Below are 22,712 nucleotides of genomic sequence, written 5' to 3'. Positions count from 1 at the left end.
TGCACAAAGTGTTTGTAATCTGCACTTTACATCAAAGGTACCTAGCTATATTATAATTTTGTGTGAATTGGGGCTGATTCGAAGCTCAGTGATGAACTTGCTTTTTGCTGTGTATTACAATGGCTCTTTTTAGTGCATTGTCTGGCACCCTGGTCTGATAAAAGCACCCCTCACCATATATTAGCTGTAGAATTACCACAGTTATCCAAGCAACGGGTGGAGCGATCAAATGAACCATAACTGATTTCATGGTCCAAGGACAATTCCATCTTACACCAATTTTCTTTTCTGCCACTGCTGTGTGGCAATGTGTCCTAGATGTGCTAGGAACTGCCGTTTGTTTTCGAGTCATTGCTCTGTCGCTTACCATCCAGCCAGGTCGCTGCAGTCTTTGTTTAAAAGTGTATGAAAATAATAATATGACCTGTGAGGTGGTCAAAATTGACTGCAAATGACTTGAAATTAGTGTTACTGAGGTTAATAATAATGTAGGGGAAAAAAAGCAAAAATATGTGATTTTATAAAGAAAAAAAAAAAAGGGATTTTAGAAAAAAAATCAGGATCCAAAACCAAAACACGCAAGGGCGGTTTTGCCAAAGCCAAAACCAAAACACGAAGTTAATCCAGATCCAAAACCAAAACCAGAACACGGGGATCAGTGAACATCTCTACTATTTATTTATTTTACACTTCACATGAAACAGTCACTGTGCACGGTTTTTGTTTATGTGTTTTTCATGTTTTTTGAGGGGCGGAAGGCGGAATGTTGAATGCCCCTCCTTACTGGGGGGCTGAAGACCCCAATCCCAGGGGAAGGCTTCGGTTGACCTCCGAGCCTTGCATCGAAGGTGAGCCTGAAGACCCTTGCTTCCTAAGGGGTCTTTTAGCTCCAGATGTTGGGGATGTCAAGGAGCTTTCAATAGCTTCAGTGAAGTAGGACCTGAAGACCTTTGTCTTGGAACTTTATCAATGTCTAATATCTATACCGCACTTAGTTCAAGACAAAGCATTTTGTTTTGTACTAGTCATTTCAGCATTGTATTTACAAATGGTGGGTACCTTATGTTCTCAAACTTGTATTCAGAATTATCCTGATGCCTCTGTCTGTTTCCCTTTAAAATGTTTAGATTGCAAGCTCTTTGGACAGGGAACTCTTATTTCCTGTCATTACTGTGCCATTAACTTCCTATTATATGCTGTACTTTTTCCTTGTCTGTAATTAGTTTTTAAAGCACTCCGTATACTGTTGGCACTAAACTATACATATTGGACATACATGTTAGCATTATATAGTAACTCATGAATTGCTTACCAAAGTCATCCATATCTGCAAAAAAGGTACATGTTTTGCCTTTCTCTTCAAGGAACGTTTGCAATTGTAATTCCACTTTATCTCTGAAATGGAACAGGAGAAAAATTTTAGACAACCTCGCTGAATTAGAAAAGTGCAGCTTGCTAAACAAATTACTTTTCACAAGCATAGACTAGGAAATAGCTTTTGTTTGATTACTTAAAGTGTAACCTCACTTAAAATTATTTTACCTAATTAAAATAATTATTGGGTACTACAATTTATTGGATACTTCAAGTGGGACTAGAAATACTCTGTTGAAAACCCCAAAACATTTTCTGAACATGAAAACAAAGCATGGACTGCATTCATTTCCATTAGTTTCCATGGATGTTCCATTAGTTTCCATGGATGCTGGCAGATGTTGCTGGTCAGTTATCAAACCCTATCTTTGAAGTGGCAGCAACAGTGTGTTTCTGAGATATAAGGGAAAATTCCTGTTTTACATATCGCTATTTATTCCAGTACCCAGCATAATGATTTCAATAAGGTAAAATCAATTTATGTGGAGTTACCTTTAACTATGTAATTTATTTATGTTGCTGGGATTTTCATAGCTTCAGAAAAGCTGTTACTAAGTCATTTTACAAAGTTTAGCTTTACTAAAGAGCTATTGTTTTTGCATGTGTAGTATAATTCACTTCTCACACAAACATGCAGTATATCTTATGCTCTTACTCTGCCAATTTATAATGATTTGGGACATTTTCTAGCAGCAGGGGTCTCAATCAGGGCATAGAGGTATATACTGTTTTATTTTATATATATATATATATATATATATATATATATATATATATATATATATATATGCTCTGTCCTGCATTCTCCATTGCCTCAAATGACCAGTGTCTCAGAATTTGTCTCTGTTCAATACTAGAATTAAATGCAACACAGGCAGATTAGTGATACATTTATGGCACATCTGTATCATCACTATCATCATCTATTTATATAGCGCCACTGATTCCGCATCGCTGTACAAACTCCACACAGATCAGGCCGTAGTCGGGAATTGAACTCATGACCCCAGCACTGTGAGGCAGAAGTGCTAACCACTTACCATACACCCTTATATAGTTTACTGTATGATGCTTGTATATTATTATTATCATTAATTTGTAAGGTGTCAAAGAACTCACAAGCGATGGACAGTGGTAAAAAAAGCATACATAAAAGAGGGACATATTATGAAGGCGAACCAAGTGTGGAAATAGGTGGACTTTCAGAGAGCATTTATACATGTGAAGGCTAGGGGAGTGTCTGATCAGACGTGGTAGGGAATTACGAAGGTGGGTAGCAGCACGGGAGAAGTTTTATAGGTAGAAGTAAGAGGTGGTTATCAGAGAGGAGGTGAGGGCATGAGGGAGGGCACTTTGAGATGAAGTTTGAGATGTATGATGGGGTGCTGTTGCAGAGGGATTTGTAAGTGGTTGTGATTCCCTTGAATTTGATATCTATATGTGTACAAATAAATAATAGAATGAATGTTACTATAATGTTCATGTAACTGCAGAAGAATTCCACGACATTAGAGACTGTATTTATGTAAATGTATGAGGCTTGTGGAGTATTGTGATTTTACTAAAACATAACATGTATGTACACAGAGCTGTACTAAGAGCCTAGTACTGAGCTATTACAAGTGGTGCAATATATGGGTTCAATTCCCGACCATGGCCTTATCTGTGTGGAGTTTGTATGTTCTCCCTGTGTTTGCTTGGGTTTCCTCCTGGTGCTCCGGTTTCCTCCCACACTCCAAAAATATACTATTAGGTTAATTGGCTGCTATCAAATTGACCCTAGTCTGTCTCTGTCTGTCTGTCTGTGTGTGTATGTTAGAGAATTTAGACTGTAAGCTCCAATTGAGCAGGGACTGATGTGAGTGAGCTCTCTGTACAGCGCTGCGGAGTTAGTGGAGCTATATAAATAGCTGTTGCTGATGATAGATAGATAGATAGATAGATAGATAGATAGATAGATAGATAGATATTGTAAAGTGCAGTATTCTCATCAACCTGTCTCCAGCGGGGTCACTTGAACCCCTCATCCTGACATGGTGAGACAGTATCACTGAGGTAGCTAGCTCCGGTCCTGCTACTAATAATTAAGCCCACAAGTCTGATATGGCCATTTTAGACTTTTCCTACACTTTGTAGGAGATAAATATTGTTTGACTGTCTGAACATTTCCAGTAGGTAAATTAACAATCTAATAATGTAACCCATGCAACAATGGTGAGTAGTTTCACTGAAACTGCAGCACTTAGAAAAAGTTCTCAAGTGCCCTTAGCTATGGTTTTAAATCCATAGACAAAGCTCTCAGTCCATTCACTGCAAGAATAATCACATCTCATGTGACTAAAGCAAGCGAGAGAGCTGGAATAAAAAGAGTACAGAAACTGACGACATTACACGTCTAATTACAGGTTTTCGCTTTCTTACCTACATTCGCTCAGTCGTTTCTGCTCTTTGCACCACACCTGTGAGTGCTGTTTGAGTAGCATTTGGTCTTTTGTTATTTTAGAGGCATGCTGAATTTTCTTGATCTGGATGGAGAAAAATAGATGTAAATGTAAATGATGTTAAATTGACCAGTAAATCATACACGCAGGAGTTTGCAGCCTCAACGCCAATCAAGTGGTTAGCTGGTGGGAGCTGCACCCGCGGCTGATGGGAACAAGGGTGTTTCAGTTGTTTTAAGGCATCAGAGCTGATTTTATTAATTACACAAAAGAACTTTTTCTTCTATTGTCAGTCATCTTTAACCAGACCTATGTTTGTGAAAAAAATAGTGAAGATCATCACCTACACATCACGCTGAAACATAATAGCCCCTTAATGATAGTAGTTAGGAATTTAGCAATTAAGTAACTCTATAGCACACAAGTATATGCTTTTGTTCTTATCATCTGTTGAAGACACTAGTGCACCTGTGTCTTACTGAAGAAATTGTAGTGCGGATAAACTGTATGTTCAGCCATTTTTCAAACAATGTAATAATTAAAATAATAAACAAATTATATTATATAGGTAGCGGACACACCTGGGTAAGTGAGGGACACCAAACATATTGAAAGCATGGGCAACCACACAGATGCCATACTGCATTTATTATACATACAACATACCAGCATTGCCAGGGTCATATAAATGATAGACTGCCCTGTTTGCCTATAATAATGGCTTGCATGGCTGCAAGACTGAGGCCCTTACTCTGAATGATTCAGAGGTGTAGGGGGAAGGGGGAAAGGCTGTGGAGGATCTGGCCAAACCCAACAATTCCTGTGCTTCCTGGTGGCTGGCCCCTCCACTCCTGTACTCTCCATCTCTCTCCTCTGACTTCCCCTCCTCTCTAATGTCTTATCCACCTTTCTCCTCTTACTTCCCCTCTCTCTCCTGTCCTCTCTACCTCTCTCATCTGACTCCCCCCCCTCTCTCCTGTCCTTGCCACCTCTCACTTCCTTCTTTCCCTCCTCTCTCCCACCCCACTTCTCCTCATTCCCATCTTCTTTCCTGTCTCCTCCTGTCCTCTCCACCCCTCTCCTCCTGTCCTCTCCACCCCTACTTCCGATCCTCTTTTCTGTCCTTTACACCTCTCTCCTCCTACGTCTCCTCCTCTCTCCTGTCTTCTCCACCCCTCTCCTCCTACTTCCCCTTCTCTCTCCTGTCCTTTCCACCTTTCTCCACCCACTTCCCCTCCTCTCTCCTGTCTTCTCCACCCCTCTCCTCCTACTTCCCCTTCTTTCTCCTCTCCACCTCTCTCTTCCCACTTCCTATCAAGTCTCCTGTCCTCTGTTATATTGGGGAGTTAGGGCTAAATATGCCTATTTACTAAATGTGAATGCTAATAATTTAATATCAGGCCTGGTTTAGAGGAAGGAAGCCTGCTTTTTAAATGTGAATACTGTTGGGCTGGTTTGGGGGAAATAGGCCTATTTATGAAATATGAATGCTATGAATTTATTGTTGGGGCTGGTTGGAGGGAAAGAAGCAAGAACAGGTAGGAAAGAGCAGCACAGTCTGACAACAGTCTGATTCTGGAAGGGAGAGTCTCTGCCTATGCTTTTAGGTTGCATTTTAAAAGAAGTTGACTATGTTACAAGCACATGAGCTAAAAGCTGTACCTGTGTCAACTTACTAGATTGGTATTGCTGTGTGGTGCTTCCTTATATTTCATATTCTGAATTTCTGATTCTATACTGCTTTCTACAAAGATGTATAGTCATTGACTATTAGGACTAGGAGATTATTTATTTTAAATAATTATAAAAAAATAAGATAATATACATTTGGCTACAGTTTTTTTTTTAAATCAGGTAAAATTTTATTGCATTTTACTTTTTTTTTTTTTTTTTTTAACATTCTAAACAACAAAAAAGCCCATAACATTGGACTTAATCCCCAATTATAACCCACACAGTGTTACAGGTATTATCAAGTAACCATACACAATAGTACCACAAAAGAAAAAACATTGACATCCAGATATACAAGCCAAGGTATGTACACCTTCCACAGTTTCAAGATGCAATGAAATAATATTACAGTTTTGATAATACAGAATATAATCGTTGACCTTAATGACTCAACAATAGGCGGCTGGATGTCTGCCCCGAGCATTCATTAGGAGAGCTCCACCTCCCTCAACCCTTCCGTAACATATGGGGATATCCTCCGCCTATACCATATTCTTTCATACTTATCCACTAGGTTCCTGCTGGTGTACATGAACCTTTATTTGGCTACAGTTTTAACTGCTAGTAGTGTGCTTTGCTTTTTATGGTCAGTATGTTCTTGAGGGCAAAGCATCTGTATAGATTATAAGATGTGTTCCCGCCACAGACCGACTCCAACGTTACAACACATCTTGGGCACATGGAATTAGTTATACATGAATTACTGTTTAATATCAGATATAGACATCATATCCTAAATTACATTTACAATTAAAGCCTTCCTTATATATTTCTCCTGGAAAATCAGAGGCATTGTTTATTGCCTTGATATTAATCAGTCAGCAAGATGCATGTCATCAATATTCCAGTCTTATGCTCAGTAAGTACAGTCCTTAGCACTTTTCTCTGCGTTAATTGTATCTGTCGGATACAATTAAGTAACCAAGGACCGGCTCCTGTAATTGGCAGTGTTTCTACATTTCATTCCAATCAGTAGAGATGAAGCAACAGATATGGTGATCCCTCTATATGCACAGTACTTGGTTTAGAATCACAATGAGGTCAAATTCATTGCAAAAAAAGATTGTGGGATTTCAGGTCTAGCGATTTGCCCTTTATACCAGAGAGTACAGTGCGTTTCAATGTGCTTGTCATATCACTGCTCCTGAATGTGCTCAGTCTGTACTCATTTTCCCATGCCAGTGAGCCTTTACTTTTGTGTTTTTCTTGTTATATGCATTAGAGTTTTATGGATAAATTTCCTAAAAGGCTCCAAAACACATTTAGCTATTAATCATAAGCATATTTTGTTGTTGCCTGTTGTTGCACTTATGACTCTTTATGCTTAGAGAAGAGGAGGCAAGGAGCAAACGCAGGATTTTTAGAGGTGGGTTCCTACGCCAAGCTGCCAGATTGCCCATGACCAGCATACATGGGGTGTGACTATCATTTAAGACAGTGCTGGGCTGCTCTCCAACTCTTCACATCTTCTTCCAATATACTGTTATGTAAGCGCAGTTCCCCCATCATGAACAAAGCAGTGTGAAGCAGGACATACCTCCCAACTGTCCCTAACTGAGCGGGATAGTCGCCCGCCAGAATCAGGACAGTTGGCATCCAGTCCCGCTCTCACCTACCTGTTCCTGTAGCTTTCACTACCTGCGGCTGCCAGTGTCTTAAGTGGAGTTGCTGCTTGTCTGGATTCTGTTGTCTGGGCCCTGTTTGAAAAAAATATAGGTACATGAAACATGAAAAGCCTACCACTGGCCTCCTTACCCCCTAATAAGCCCCAATATTAAATTATCATGTTTCTGGAACACCCGCGGAGACACCTGGCGCCAATGTTACGGCTCTAATATCTGCTCATTTTTCCTCACACCTCTATGCATAGACTCCAAATGTAATTACCAGCAAAGTGCACAGTCGGACACCTCCGTGCGCCACATCAACGGCAACTGAATCTCCCCCGCCACACATTCCTTCCACCATCTGACGCTGTACTTTTCAGAGGCTCTTCTAGTCTTCTGAAGAGCAGTGTGACTAATAAACACTGCAGAGTTTGTGCTCCGGCCTGTACACATGGGACAGCACACAGCATGCATGATGGGCAAAATTGTGTCTTTTTTTGGCCTTTTACGGTTGTTATTTATGTAAAATGTGTCCAACTCTACGTGAGCCCCGTAGGGTTCAAAGTGGCAACAGAGTTTCCTGAGCAAGATGATGTACACATATGATACCGAATGTACCCCTGCTTAAACTCATGATGTTGCTGCCAGAAAAGCAGAGCAAGGGCTTAATAATTATAATTCAGAAAATGCTGAGTACTAGACTGCCCTCTGCAACCTCCATGTGACGGACAAATGTTAAATAATTTGATTTTTTAAATATTTTTTTATCTATTTATGACTTCTTTTCATCTTATATTAGTGTTACTGAATGTCCAGATCTGGGCTTTGTGTTCCAGTACTTGACATATGTAACTTATGCACACATCTGCAGAGACTGGCCCAGCGAAGAGCTAACTGAACCCTTATCGTTCTGCGCTGGTATCACCGTGGCAGCCGAGTATAGATGGTTTGTGGGATCATCATAACATTCATCACACACGGAGGCCAGTCTAAATAAGGTGCAGATGGAAGATAACATGGGTCCTAGAGGTTTTTAGAAGACCTTTATCCTGGAGACAGGAGTGGGACAAATCTATCCAAATAAAAGGTACCTATCCACAATAAAAGGTATAAATCCACAATGAAAGGTACCTATCCACAATAAAAGGTACCTATCCACAATAAAAGGTATAAATCCACAATGAAAGGTACCTATCCACAATAAAAGGTATAAATCCACAATGAAAGGTACCTATCCACAATAAAAGGTATAAATCCACAATGAAAGGTACCTATCCACAATAAAAGGTACCAGAAGGAACGTAAATGCAGCTCCAGTAAGGACATGGAGTTCCTCTAATAATGGATATTGTTATTAAAATGTGACCAGACAGAGCAATGTTACCACAAAAAGAGCTGCAGCCTGAAATATAATACGCTACAGGGGCAAACATAGGCTTTTGACGTTGGGGATGCCAGAATTGTCTTTCAAAAATAATAATCATATGCTATGTACATTCATACTCTTCAAGAACTGCAACAGTGATCAATCAAGATTCAGTCATTGGTGGAACTCTGGTCTAAACACAACTGTCCTTGACATACACAATAAAGGTCAATGGACTTGTGTCCATGCAAAACTCCGAGACAATGTCACAAGACGCATAATCTAAATTGGTGCCAAATACAGCAAAAAGAGGTGACCCATTTATGTGATCTGTCCAACAGATTGAGCTCAGTGCACTCGCCTTGAACCAAAATACAAGGCATTCCCCAATAGCTAAGCAACTTTCTTCTTTGCTTTTACATAAACCTGTGTTTATATGACAGCTGGCGATCTTTACACAGTGATTTCGGTTTGTTTTGTTTTGCTTTATGAGTGTACCCAACAGGTTTTACCATTCCATTCATTTGGATGCACCCGTGTTTATGTGTGCTTTCAGCACCTTGTCTATCATTTCTGCAAACTGAAAAATAATTGCTCCCTTCACACCTGACAAAGGTAAATGCGGTACAATTCATCTGCAGCACTGTAACCTTTATGTGCATGCTGTGAGAGTACCTGCCAACGGGCCCATCAAGTAAATGAAGCACATAGGGACACTACTGCGCTACACTATTTTAAGGTGCAGTTACTTGTATTACACATTGATTGCTGTTCTTAGTTTTAACACAGAGCAATAACATATATCATACCTGGCTAAGAGGTTCCAATTTTTAATACTGTAATTTCATTACAATGTAAACACCAGTATCAATCTGCATGTAATCTTCTAACCTTTCTCAATGTCTCCCCCGTCTTGGTTTAGTTATTTCTGTGCCAGCGGACCATGATAATAGCTAAATCTGGATTGCAGCGGCTGATACGAAAAAGTACATCGTTCCTGACATTGAAAATGAAAAAAGACATTTGTTCCTGAGCAGTTTCTCATTTGTGTTATATTTGCTATGGTACCCCAATGATTTGTGCATTGGACACTGGGAACCAACAGAAATCTTCAGGACCGTTATTAGATCTGATGTGATGACTTGAGCTTATAGAGGGCGATTTCAGAGTAAAAGTCTTTTGAAACAGAGCAAAAACAGATTTCTGTTACAGATTGGACCTTAATTCCCATACTGTAATAAAAGAAAACTAGTGTAACACTATAAAATATTTTATTTGTAGCTCGAAAAATCATGCGGTACACAGGGGAAAAAATATATAAATGGAAGTTATGATTCAGCTACACTGGAACTTTACTGAAAATCACTAGAATCGAACAGAATCTTGGATTTTAGTGCATGACTAAAACTAGCAAAAATCATGGATGTAGACATGCAAATCACATCTTATATATGTATCTCCTGAATAACTGTGCATCCAGATGACATGGTATAAAAGCATAGATACAGCCATATTTGCAGACAGCTCTCTGATATATGACCACAATGCAAGAGGCACTGGTGAGACACAGCTCTGCCCAGCAGGTAACTCTTATGTCCTAATCACTTATCAGTCACTGCTGTGCAGAGCTGTGTCTCTCCATCACCTACTCCACTGCCCTTACTTTTCCAGAGAGCTGTGAGATGTGAAATGCAAAAAGGCAGGTGGCGCCGAAGAGCACAGTTTTTCAATTAGGATACTGGGCACTTTTACTTTAGGAACTTCTGAAAGAACAGTGGGGTGTGGTTAAAAATGTTTTAGAGTTAATCAATTATCCTTCTCTTTAAAACATGAAAATTAGACGGTTGGCACTTCAAAAATTCTAAAGCTGTGTGCACAGGAGCACTGAAAAAGGGAATTTAAATAAAAATAAAATGAAACATAAACAAAAACACTGTCAGATAACTGACAGGGTCTCTTTAAGCGAGGATTAAATTATTAATTTTTGGGGTTATGTGAGGTAATGCTAATTTTACAGCAGGGAGCATGAGAATACCTTTTAGGAAGCGGTGACAATGACCAAATGCATTACCACCATGTATAAATCTACACTTACAATCTGCCTTATTAAATATATATAGTATTATATTATATTGCTAAACATCACATACAGTCAGGTGCATAAATATTGGGACATCGACACAATTCTCATATTTTGGGCTCTATACACCACCACAATGGATTTGAAATGAAACAAACAAGATGTGCTTTAACTGCAGACTTTCAGCTTTAATTTGAGGGAATTTACATGCAAATCAGGTGAACGGTGTAGGAATTACAACGGTTTCTATATGTGTCTCCCACTTTTTAAGGGACCAAAAGTAATGGGACAAACTAAACAATCCTACATCAAACTTTCACTTTTTAATACTTTGTTGGAAATCGTTTGCAGTCAATTACAGCCTGAAGTCTGGAAGGCATAGACATCACCAGACGCTGGGTTTCATCCTTGGTGATGCTCTGCCAGGCCTCTACTGCAAATGTCTTCAGTTCCTGCTTGTTCTTGGGGCATTTTCCCTTCAGTTTTGTCTTCTTCAAGTGAAATGCATGCTCAATCGGATTCAGGTCAGGTGATATACTTGGCTATTGCATAACATTCCACTTGTTAGCCTTAAAAAACTCTTTGGCTGCTTTTTCAGTATGCTTCGGGTCATTGTCCATCTGCACTGTGAAGCGCCGTCCAATGAGTTCTGAAGCATTTGACTGAATATGAGCAGATAATATTGCCCGAAACACCTCAGAATTCATCCTGCTGCTTTTGTCAGCAGTCACATCATCAATAAATACAAGGGAACCAGTTCCATTAGCAGCCATACATGCCCACGCCATGACACTACCACCACCATGCTTCACTGATGAGGTGGTATGTTTTGGATCATGAGCAGTTCCTTTCCTTCTCCATACTCTTCTCTTCCCATCACTCTGGTACAAGTTGATCTTTATCTCATCTGTCCATAGGATGTTGTTCCAGAACTGTAATGGCTTTTTTAGATGTTGTTTACCAAACTCTAATCTGGTCTTCCTGTTTTTGTGGCTCACAAATGGTTTACATCTTGTGGTGAACCCTCTATAGTCACTCTTGTGAAGTCTTCTCTTGATTGTTGACTTTCACACATATACACCTACCTCCTGGAGAGTGTTCTTGATTTGGCCAACTGTTGTGAAGGGGTTTTTCTTCACCAGGGAAAAAATTCTTCTGTCATCCACCACAGTTGTTTTCCGTGGTCTTCCGGGTCTATTGGTGTTGCTGAGCTCTCCGGTGCGTTCTTTCATTATAAGAATGTTCCAAACAGTTGATTTGGCCACACCTTTTTGCTATCTCTCCGATGTGTTTATTTTGATTTTTCATCCTAATGATGACTTGCTTCACTGATAGTGACAGCTCTTTGGATCTCATATTGAGAGTCAACAGTAACAGATTCCAAATGCAAATGTCACACCTAGAATCAACTCCAGACCTTTTACCTACTTAATTGATGATGAAATAACGAGGGAATAGCCCACACATGTCCATGAAATAGCTTTGGAGATTATTGTCCCATTACTTTTGGTCCCTTAAAAAGTGTGAGGCGCATATAGAAACCGTTGTAATTCCTACACCGTTCACCTGATTTGGATGTAAATTCCCTCAAATTAAAGCAGAAAGTCCGCAGTTAAAGCACATCTTGTTAATTTAATTTCAAATCTATTGTGGTGGTGTATAGAGCCCAAAATATGACAATTGTGTCAATGTCCCAATATTTATGGACCTGACTGTATGTATTATAGGTGTTATATGTATTAAGCTGCAAACAGCAGGCCCACAAACCAAATGTTATTTTTCCAGTTGTTGTGAGGTCATGCGGCTGTTTTATGCATTTGTGCCAAAATATATGGTTAAGTTAATGGCTTAGGTTCCAGGTGTTGTAAAACTACAAGTCCCAGCATCCCCTGCCAGATATTGTCTGGCTATCTGCTGACAGAGGATGCTGGGGCTTCTAGTTCCGCAACGCCTGGAGAGCCGCAGGTTGGCCAGGCCTGGCTTAGTGCATCCAGATGGCAGCTCTGAGCTAGTATCGCCAGGGCCAAAGAGTATCGCTCAGCTGTTTCATAAATTACAGCGAAAACTGATATCAAAGCAATAAGAAAAAAATCACGTTACTGTGAGAATAGACCCGTTTGTGTTTCCTTTCCGTTGCCAAATCTTCTAAATAGAAAACTTTACTTAAAAGCTAATAAAACATTGTGGAAATGACAAAATCTCTGCCTCCAGGCCAGCTCCTCCACACATTGGCTGTATACGGAGACCCCGGCAGCTCCTCCACACATTGGCTGTATATGGATAGGGTCAGTCAGTGTTTATCAGCATTAAAAAAATCCTTTCACCTTTTTGGAATGTAGATGGCAAGTTTCAGTGTAGTAAATACAGCAATCCCATTTATCCTGACACACTTTAATTAACTTAATTTCTCTCTATAATGTCTCTTTCATCAATACAGCTATAACAGAGTCTGTTGTTATGAGAGAATGGTACAAGCTGGACAAAGTTTATAGGTCTCATTTCCCTGTCACCGGACATCTTCCTGTTTACTGCGGCCAATTCCTGCTGCTCTATAGTGTCATTATTACTTAGCTAAAAGTACATATTCTTAGCTAAATTCATTAGATGTGCTGTTAGGTGTTTATGGTATAAGTATTATTATTTTCTGTTTCCAATAAGATTTTTCGTTGCTTTTTTGGATTTATTCAGTATCTTACTTTTAAACAAAGAGAAGACACAAAAACCCTCTAAAAATGTATTATTCTCCGGTGGTCAGAAGGGAAAGCATGAAAATGGTTCTGTTTGACATATAAAATAAATATATAATATTATCGACTCAACATGTTTATGATTAGTAATTTGTTATTTAGCTTTCACTAATTCGGCCCTAAATAATCATACAAAACATAAGTTTCACAATGACTGTAAGATGTAGTTGTCTAATCTCCCAGAATGTCCGGGAGACTCACATATTTGTAAGATTTCTCCCGTTCTCCCGGGAGAGCAGCGTTACCTCCTGCATCTAGCCCACCTTCCCTGTAAAGTGGGTGGGGGCATGGCCTAATTACGCAATTCATTGCAAATTGAGTCATTTGAGCAGCAGGTGGGGCCTAATGAAATGTCCTGGCACAGCCATGCCCCCAGAACTTGGCACAAGGATCTCCCCTCTGGGATCTCCCCTAAAGGTTGGCAAGTATGCTGAAAGAGCAGAGAGACTTGTTTTCCTCTGCCTGCCACAATAAGAAAACAACAATGCATTCCGTATGTAACATAGAACATTATAGAACATAGCTAAAAGTGTTCAAAATACAGAGAGGCAGATTTATCAAACCTTCTAAAAAGGAAATGTGGATGCGTTTCCAATAGCAACCAATCAGATTCTAGCTATCATTTATGTAGTACATTCTAGAAAATAATAGCTAGAATCTGATTGGTTGCTATGAGCAACACCTCCACATGACAGTTATACTTGCTGTGACAATACTGGCTGTGAGATCTCATTGGTGATTTCTAGGGGTGTGGCCAAACGGACCACATGAGTTGGCCCCGCCCCTCAACTAACACAACCATTATAACCTATCATAACAGGGGGCAGGGCCGTGATGACACATGAATTGCTTTGCTAAGCCCCACCCCCTCCACTTAACTATCTGAAATGTCCGAGGTCCGTGAGGTTGCCCTGCTTTCCCGGGAGTCCAGGAGGATTTCCAGAAATTCAAGAGTCTACCAGACATTCTGAGAGAGTAGGCAACTATGTATAAAGGACACAAGGAAAAATACCTATAAGAGGCGCCCAGGTTAATTTAATATACAGACAATATGTATAACTGTAACATTTAGATAAAAAGCTGCTGCAGAACAGGAAGCTGTAACCCTCCTTAATACAACAGAAAAAAAAACACACAAAGCAGCGCTAATGGTAATAAAAGATTAAATGGACTCCAAACATACACAATCAGGGATGGTCACTCATAAATATCCATTATTAAAAAAATGTTTAAAATGTAAAAATAAATCAATTGTATAAAAATACCACATAAATAGAGAACAAAGAAGCACACATCTGGGGTTTCGGACTCCAGGCGAACCTGGTCCTCTATGGCCGTTACATAGATGACTTTTTTTTATCATTTGGAAAGGGGATGAACAGTCAGCGGTGGATTTTGTAGCTCACCCTAACGATAAGTGGTATAATTTGAAATTCACATATACCTTTAATAGATTCTCCATTGATATCCTGGATCTAACTTTAATTGCTAATGATAGTAGAATTGAGATTTTGACATATAGGAAAAAAGTAGACACAAATAACTATTTACACTATACCAGTGCCCATCACAAGCCTTGGAATAATAATATACCCAAAGGACAAACTTATGCGCCTGAAACTGAATTATTCTAAACCAGAGAATTTTGATAGTCAAGCGAAAGATATGATTCTTCAGTTTAAAGAAAGAGGCTACCCCAGGGTCAGACTGGCCATTTGGCTCTTCTGGCATTTGCCAGAAGGGCCGATAGCTGTATGGGCCTGCCCGGTACCCTGCGCAGCGATCATGTGAGTATTTGTATACTCACATGATAGCGGCATTTTATCTTCAAAAACTATTAGAAGAATGGTAGTAGCCAATAATTTAGACTTCTTCAGAAAGCAAATGAGCATTTTTAATATAGTTCCCTACATTTTGTTGGTCCCTAAGTGTGCCTCATTTAGACTCCTTAAGTACACCTAAGCAGTTGACAGTTTTACATCCCTAAATTTTGCTAGTTAGCACAGAGGCCATATTCCTGAAACTCAGCTACATTGCCAAAAGCCATGCCCGATTCTGCAATGTGTTATTTACAGTATGAAACATATTTAGCCATCTGACACAGAAAGAAAATATGTGAGCAACTGGTTTCCCAAAAATCACTTCCTGGACATCAAAACGTGACACTGAATTGAAACAGATTTTGTTTGCAAATCTATTATACAAGCAGAAATATAATATATAATGTGAGAATAGCCATGGCTGAATACTATACTCAGCTTATTGTGGTACAGTGGTAGGACTTACAGACATTATACCAAGCAGATCCCGGTAGGCTGCTTGATATAATATGTATCGCCATAACTTGTGTTTACCAGCAGTATTATTTACAGTATTTACTCCATTTATGGGCCTGATTCATTAAGACTCACAAAACGAACTTAAATGTTTTTAAAAATGCACATAAATCAGGCATATGCTTGTCCGCATTCAAATAAGAGCTGATCTAAATATATGTCTGTCGTTTGCTCTGACAGACAATGCACTGTAGGATACGTCCAATACATATGGTGAATATAAAGTCCCAGAAGAACACGCAGAAATAAAAAAAAAAATATTCAAGTAATGCTATCTGTCCATAATACAGGGTGTTCGGAAAGTCACTGTGCACTTTTCATAAAGCAGTGAAAACAGTGGAGATTTGAAGCAGTGGAAAAGTTGCCCATGGCAACCAATCAGCATTGAGGTAACATTTCTAATTTGCATATTATAAAATTATACAGAGCAGCTGATTGGTTGCCATGGGCAACTTCTCCACTGCTTCACTTCTCCATTGTTTTCACTGCCTTATGATAAGTGCACAGTGACTTTCCGAACACCCTGTATAATCATTAATGACAAAACATTAAGAACCCCCCATAAAATACATTTATGAGGAAGTGATTAATGTCTACTGTCCATAAAACGCATTTTTACAGTTCCTTCTGACTTCAGACACGTTATAGCTGCATACGCTCTGTCCCCTCCCCATTCCGCCCATAAAATCACCTTAATGAATCAAGCCTATATCCCTATCCTTACTTACTAAGAAACCCTCTCCCCTCCATTATACCGATTTAAAGAAACTCTTACCATACAAAGGGCTGTATGTATGAACCATCCGAAAAGCCCTATCTCTAATGAAAACCACTGTTTTCGCCGAAGATAGGGCTTTGTCTTATATATCAAGAGGTCACCACCGGCCCTATCAGCATGTATTAGTAAATAGACCCAAAAGTGTCTTAGTGATGTCACTGGTTCCTAGTGAATCGATAGGCTGCATTCTGAAGAATACTGGTTTAGCCACAAATATGGCTGCCTTCACTTTAACTACTGACCTAACTCTTCAGATCTTAACTACTTTAGCGTTATGATAGGGTTGAAGCCAGGGGCGGATCTAGAATATTATTCTATAGGGGGTGATTTAGTCCCTGACCCCTTTTTGACACTATGTGCAGCTCCGTTCAGCAGAGACAGTCAGGGAGAGTATGCAGCCGACCACTTTGATTGTGTTTAAAACACAATCAGAGCAGCCGGGCAGGCCTCTCTGTCTGCCTGTCTCTGCCGAACGGACCTGCACATAGTGTGCAGCCACCGGCAGCAAGCTCCTTCTAGGGGAGGCGATCCCCCTTATTCTCCCCCCCTGGATCCGCCAGTGGTTGAAGCTACTGTTGAATTTGTTATGTGGAATTTAAAACTATGATTTTATTGTCTTTTAAAATAAATACAAACCACATTTGAAGCCAAGTTAAATTATTCCTTTAATTTATTTCAAACAGTTCACTCCACATCCTAACACAAAAAAAGATATTAGTCACATAAATACTGAGATTGGAAAAGTCTGTACTTGAAACTTTTGTATATAGTGGCTCAATTTACCAAATATGAAACAATGTAAACTGCTTACAAAATTTATCTGCAAGTAGAAATACAAGATTATATGATCAAAACGTGTGTGGAAATTTTCCAGATATATTTCGGTGTAATTAGTTACATAATGCTTCACTAAAACTAAAATAACGAGCAGAGTTTTGTGCTTCCCCTCTCCTTCAGAGACGCTACACTACACCTCCTGTGGTCAGGCATACAATTATACCAAATGCTGAATATAATTACTGCAGTCCAGGAAAACTTATCAAACCCTGGTAAACCTGCAAACAGGCCTCTAAAGCAGATCCGGGAAGTACGGCCGCGGATGCAGCCATGTCCGCTCTGTCTTCGAACGCAAAGGACACTCACTACAGACTACGATCTCGGGGAGTGAACGTGGGGCCCGATTTAGTAAGGATCTTAAATGAAGAGGTATCTTATTTCAGTCTCCTGGACAAAACCATGTTACAATGAAAGGGGTGCAAACGAGTTTTCTGTTTTGCACATAAGTTAAATACTGTCTGTTTTTTCATGTAGCACACAAATATTAACGTTAAATCTCAGTGTACAAATAAGCTCTCAAGTATTTGTGTGTTACATGAAAAAACAGTCAGTATTTAACTTATGTGCAAAACAGAAAACTAGTTTGCACCCCTTTCATTGTAACATGGTTTTGTCCAGGAGACTGAAATAAGATACCTCTTCATTTAAGATCCTTAATGAATCAGACCCACAGTCACTCTACAGCTAGGGCATGCCAAACTCAAGCACACAGAGCCATGGCCGAATCCAGCACTGGCAATCACAAAGTTACTTGTTCTTCTGCCGTAACTCCTGCTCTAGCTAAGGGGCTAGTGTAAGCCCTGAAAAGAAGTGATGACAGTTTTCTATGCATGTTATAAATGTATTTCATCCTCTGTAGATATGAACAATACCCTAGTAAATGTATTTCATGGGAGGGGAGTGGGGAAACAAAAAACACGTTTTTACTGTTTTATCACTGTATATAAGCCTATATAATTAACAAATTTATTTTTTTTCATGTGTGCATTCTTTTGTGAATTTACAATCCACATAGGCATTGGATGTATTCTGCAGCGTCTTGTGTTGAGCACAGCAGACCTACACCAGATTTCAACAGCACATATATCTTGAGATCCATGCCTTGATGAATCTGGTCCATGGGTTCTCTGTATAATATATACCAGCCTAAATAAGACACAACTAGGGGTATTCAATTGTTAGAGAGTTTTTTTTCTTCCCCGCAGGTTTTTGACGGCAATAGCGACCATTTTGAGTTAGCGCAGAGGCAAAACTCGTGCAATTCAATTGAAAAAGAGGTAACGCTGCCCCCGTTCGTTAAACATTGTGTATGTGAGATTTTAGGGGAGTTTTAACGCGGTCATGTATAACACAAAAAAAAGGTTTTGCATACATTTCCATACATTAGATTGCATTACACAATATCTACATTACAGTATTTTCTTTAGCATATTTTTTAATTGAACTATTTTTACCATATAATCATCTATACCATGTCCACACATTACTACATTCATATTTGTACCAAAAACAAGCAAAATATAATTAATTATTGATTTTTTTTATGTTAATTTTATTTCATTATTTTTTCACAAGAAAATCAACTTACACAAGTCAGGCATTAGTGATAAACATAAGTTTAACTTTTGTTCCACATTATTACATGATTTAAAATAGTTTTCAGAGGTTTTTTATTTTTAACACACCCCAAGGAGGTGAGAGATAAAACAGCATATTTGCCTGTTTTACCCGCCGTGTTAAAAAAACAATTGAATAGCTTTTAACGCGGCTGCCTCTCGCACACTCTATACTTTCAATAGACCTTCTACTGGAGCGTGAGAGGATCGTTTCATGAAAAAAAAAAGTAGCGTTAAAAGTGGAATTGAATTGCGGGTAAAGTGAACCTGCTCAAAAATTATAAAAAAACAGCGTTAAAATGACTTAATACGGTCAAAAAAAAAAAATCGCTGACAATTGAATACCCCCCAACTAGACATAATGGACAAGCTTTAATTATATGCAAGCAATAAATAAATTTTTTTTTTTTTTGCCAATGAATCTTTGTTATCAAGTTGTTTATCATCTAAAAACAGAGTAAGAATGTTTAGAGTGAATCCAAAGTATCGCCTTATCCAAACATGTCTTACAAGTATCAAATGTTCCTCAGCACATTTTCACACAGTTTAGGGTTAGTATAAACTCAATTGTGAAAAGAAACCAGACATAACTTGCGAGGATCAGGGCCGGATTTACCACTAGGCAACCTAGGCAATTGCCTAGGGCCCAGCGGTCCCCTTACAGGGCCGGCGGTAAAACCACCTTTTAAAAATGGGGCGCTACTTATGGGCCAGTGCTATATGCATGCATCCCCGGGCTAAAGTCTGCCAGCCAGTCCCTGAATAGGGGTATATGTTATGCTAAAAACCTAGAGTGCTATGGATTTTTTCAGGGATGGGGCCCCAAACCAGTATCTTGCCTAGGGCCCCATGAGGTTTAAATCCGGCTCTGGCGAGGATGCTAATTATTTTTCAAGAATTGAATCCTTTGTTATATTTAAATATAATATATACTGTTTTATACAATGGAGCCTGTAAGGTTATACCTCATAATTCATTAAACATTTGTGGAACTTATTAAAAGGCAGAGTATGCTGTAATATATTCGCAAAGAATTCATCTTGTGTAGCACTGGGCATAGAACAGACAGCCTTTCATCTCCGTTCCTAATTTCACTATGTCAGATTCATTTTTAATGATCCACTGCTACGTTGAAAATCAGCTTTCGATTTCACAAAAGGTAGACTTCTAGTGGGATTATGTGCCAGTCATCTCACTTCATTAGAAGGAGTCTTAGTAGCTGAGAAATGGAGAGGTAAGGAAGCACACAAGTTGATGAGTTATTTCATACCAAAAGACAGAAGTCGTGACAGTTTATTAAAACTAAAAAATTAGATGTTCTTCGCAATACATGCCATTAGGAAAAAACGACAGGGCTTTGATTTTATTCATTGGTTTGTGATGATTCTATATTCTTCTACACTGCAGGATGTTGTCTACTAGCGTCTTGTCACGTCTTACATCAACACATCACACCTTAAGTGGTAATGGGAGTATACCCAACACTAATAGAGGAACTGTAACAAAACAATCAATGTCCGTCAAACTTCAATTATACTGAACTTCAAAACAACAATGGGGGACATTTATAAAAAACTGTTCCCAAGGTAAATGTGGGGAAAGGATGTTGTTACTCATCGCAACTAATCAGACATTTGCTTTCATTTTCTAAATCATACTAGAAAAATGACATTTATAATAAGATTGACTGCTAGAGACATCTACTTTTCTGCAAAGTTACCTGTGGAACAATTTACATATGAATTTTCCTCTCATCAGCTCCCTGCTACCGCACTCCCTAATTTTTCTTCTGTGCCCCAACGACCAGCTCAGTCATTGTGTTCAAAAGCATAGCTCAGTGTACACTCCAGTGCCTGAATAACAGGTAGTTGTGTCATCATTATCACCAGCTATTTATATAGCGCAACTAATTTTTCAGGGCTGTACAGAGAACACACTAACATCAGTCCCTGACACATTTGAGCTTACAGTCTAAATTCCCTAACATAGAGAGAGAGAGAGAGAGACTAGGGTCAATTTTATAGCAGCCAATTAACCTACCAGTATGTTTTTGAAGTGTGGGAGGAAACTGGAGCACCTGGGGGGAACCCACGCAAACACGGGGAGAACAAACAAACTCCTCACAGATAAGGTCATGGTTGGGAATCGAACTCATGACTCCAGTGCTGTGAGGCAGAAGTGCTAACCACTAAGCCACTGTGCTGCCTTGTTGTGACAGCATACTACTCGCTTTATTCTACATACTCTCCATTACTGGCCCAGCATGTCTTTGACCATTCCAGTGCGCTTGTGACCTTGACCGTTGCCCTGTTTAGACATGGCATCATTGCTGTCCATCCTGACCTCTGATCTGTCTCTCTGACCATTTCTTTGCTTCCTCCTCAGTCTTTAAACCTGCCCATGATAGCAGCTGCTTGATGGGGTGAACTTGGGAGGCTGTGACTTATGGATGTCTTGATGTGAAGTGCACCGCCTCCTTGTGGGTGTCACTGGGAAAACTAGTCATCCATTAGTCTCTGCATCCCAGATGAGACAGGTCACTTGAGTCCACAACTTTATCCAGAATCTGTGACTCGGGCCAGGCCGAGAATTCTAAACCACTTGGACTAATTTCAGCATCCAGCATATTCCCTCACCTCCTTGTTACAATAGAGATTTTCAGGCCATTAGAGGATTCCTTAACCGGTGAGCGATACAGTTTGAACTGCAACCTGGGAACTTGGTCACCAATAGTTCTAACTGATCATCATATTGTTCCAGGTTGAATGAGGTTCTTTTGGTTTCAAATAGTTAATGACTCATGACTGCAAGAGTTATTGAAAAGTTTATCTTTATTTTTTACAATGAACATAATATAAAAGTAAAAGTAAATTAATACTTGGCTTCCAATATTTTCATCTCATATGTTCAATTAACAGTCAATTTCCAGGACCTCTTCCTTTCACACGAAAGCTGGAAAAACACAGGCACCTTTCTGCATCAAGGTCTAGTCATGAAGCGAGGGTCTCTCTGGCTGCATTCCAGCTTTTATACTCAGAGAACAAAGGGTCTTGGAATCAACTTACACTTAAGGGTATGAACATAATTTTCAGACTCTCTATTGGTACACTACTGATAAGAAAGATGCATTCTTTGCACATGTGCAGATAGCATCTGAGACACCGCCCTGGCATGATATGTGGAGATATCTCGGCCCAGCCTTTGATCAGATAAGCATTTTACAATACACACAGAAAAGTATGAAAACAACAAAAATGGAGGTCAGTGGCCATTTGGATAGGCCTGTCAGTGTGAAATAACTCTCTTCAATACTTCCACATTCTTCTCTACCTTCAGAAACATTTTTGATAAATCTGATCGGGTTTCCTTAAGACATCAGTACATTATCTAGTTTTATACCCTGGTCTTGGAACTCGTTGGAGCAACCAAGTGGCCACTTTAAGGCAGATGCTTTCAGTGTCAGCGCTATTCAACAATTAGAGTCCCAGGCGTTGTCTACAATAGTTGGTTCCGCCCGTAGCAATAAGCCCCGATCATCAGTCCATACGTCAATAGAGAGTAAGCGCTGCATAGTCTCTGCTTTACTACGCTGTCCTTTCTCTTTATTGAGGTTACTGAATGTCCCAAGAAATCAGGAGAATTGGTGAAGATCCTGACACAGCTAGTTAGAGAGTCAGATTTGAATATCATGTACAGTATATTTACATTTAAGGCTAGTCACATCGGGGGCAAAGTTAGGGCTGCTATGCGAAAAAATGTGCAATGAACCACAGCAACCAGACACGTGCTCTCATTG

General features: G+C 39.5%; 1 protein-coding gene across 3 annotated transcripts in view; it reads right to left on the bottom strand.

Moving 5' to 3' along the window:
• Nucleotides 1-22,712, bottom strand: part of CCDC148 (coiled-coil domain containing 148) — a 98,148-nt gene that overhangs the window by 55,986 nt on the left and 19,450 nt on the right. The window contains exons 1-3 of one of the 3 annotated variants that reach the window (XM_075180838.1): nucleotides 4,482-4,776; nucleotides 3,796-3,899; nucleotides 1,313-1,395 (exon numbers count right to left, since the gene is read on the bottom strand). In XM_075180838.1, coding sequence (XP_075036939.1) covers nucleotides 1,313-1,395; nucleotides 3,796-3,899; nucleotides 4,482-4,499 — 205 coding nt within the window. In that variant the 5' untranslated portion in view covers nucleotides 4,500-4,776. The other 2 variants (XM_075180839.1, XM_075180837.1) reach the window with 2 other exon arrangements.

The sequence above is a fragment of the Mixophyes fleayi genome, chromosome 7 (assembly GCF_038048845.1).
Source record: "Mixophyes fleayi isolate aMixFle1 chromosome 7, aMixFle1.hap1, whole genome shotgun sequence".
Taxonomy (NCBI): domain Eukaryota; kingdom Metazoa; phylum Chordata; class Amphibia; order Anura; family Limnodynastidae; genus Mixophyes; species Mixophyes fleayi.
This window is presented reverse-complemented; position numbering and strand designations above follow the sequence as displayed.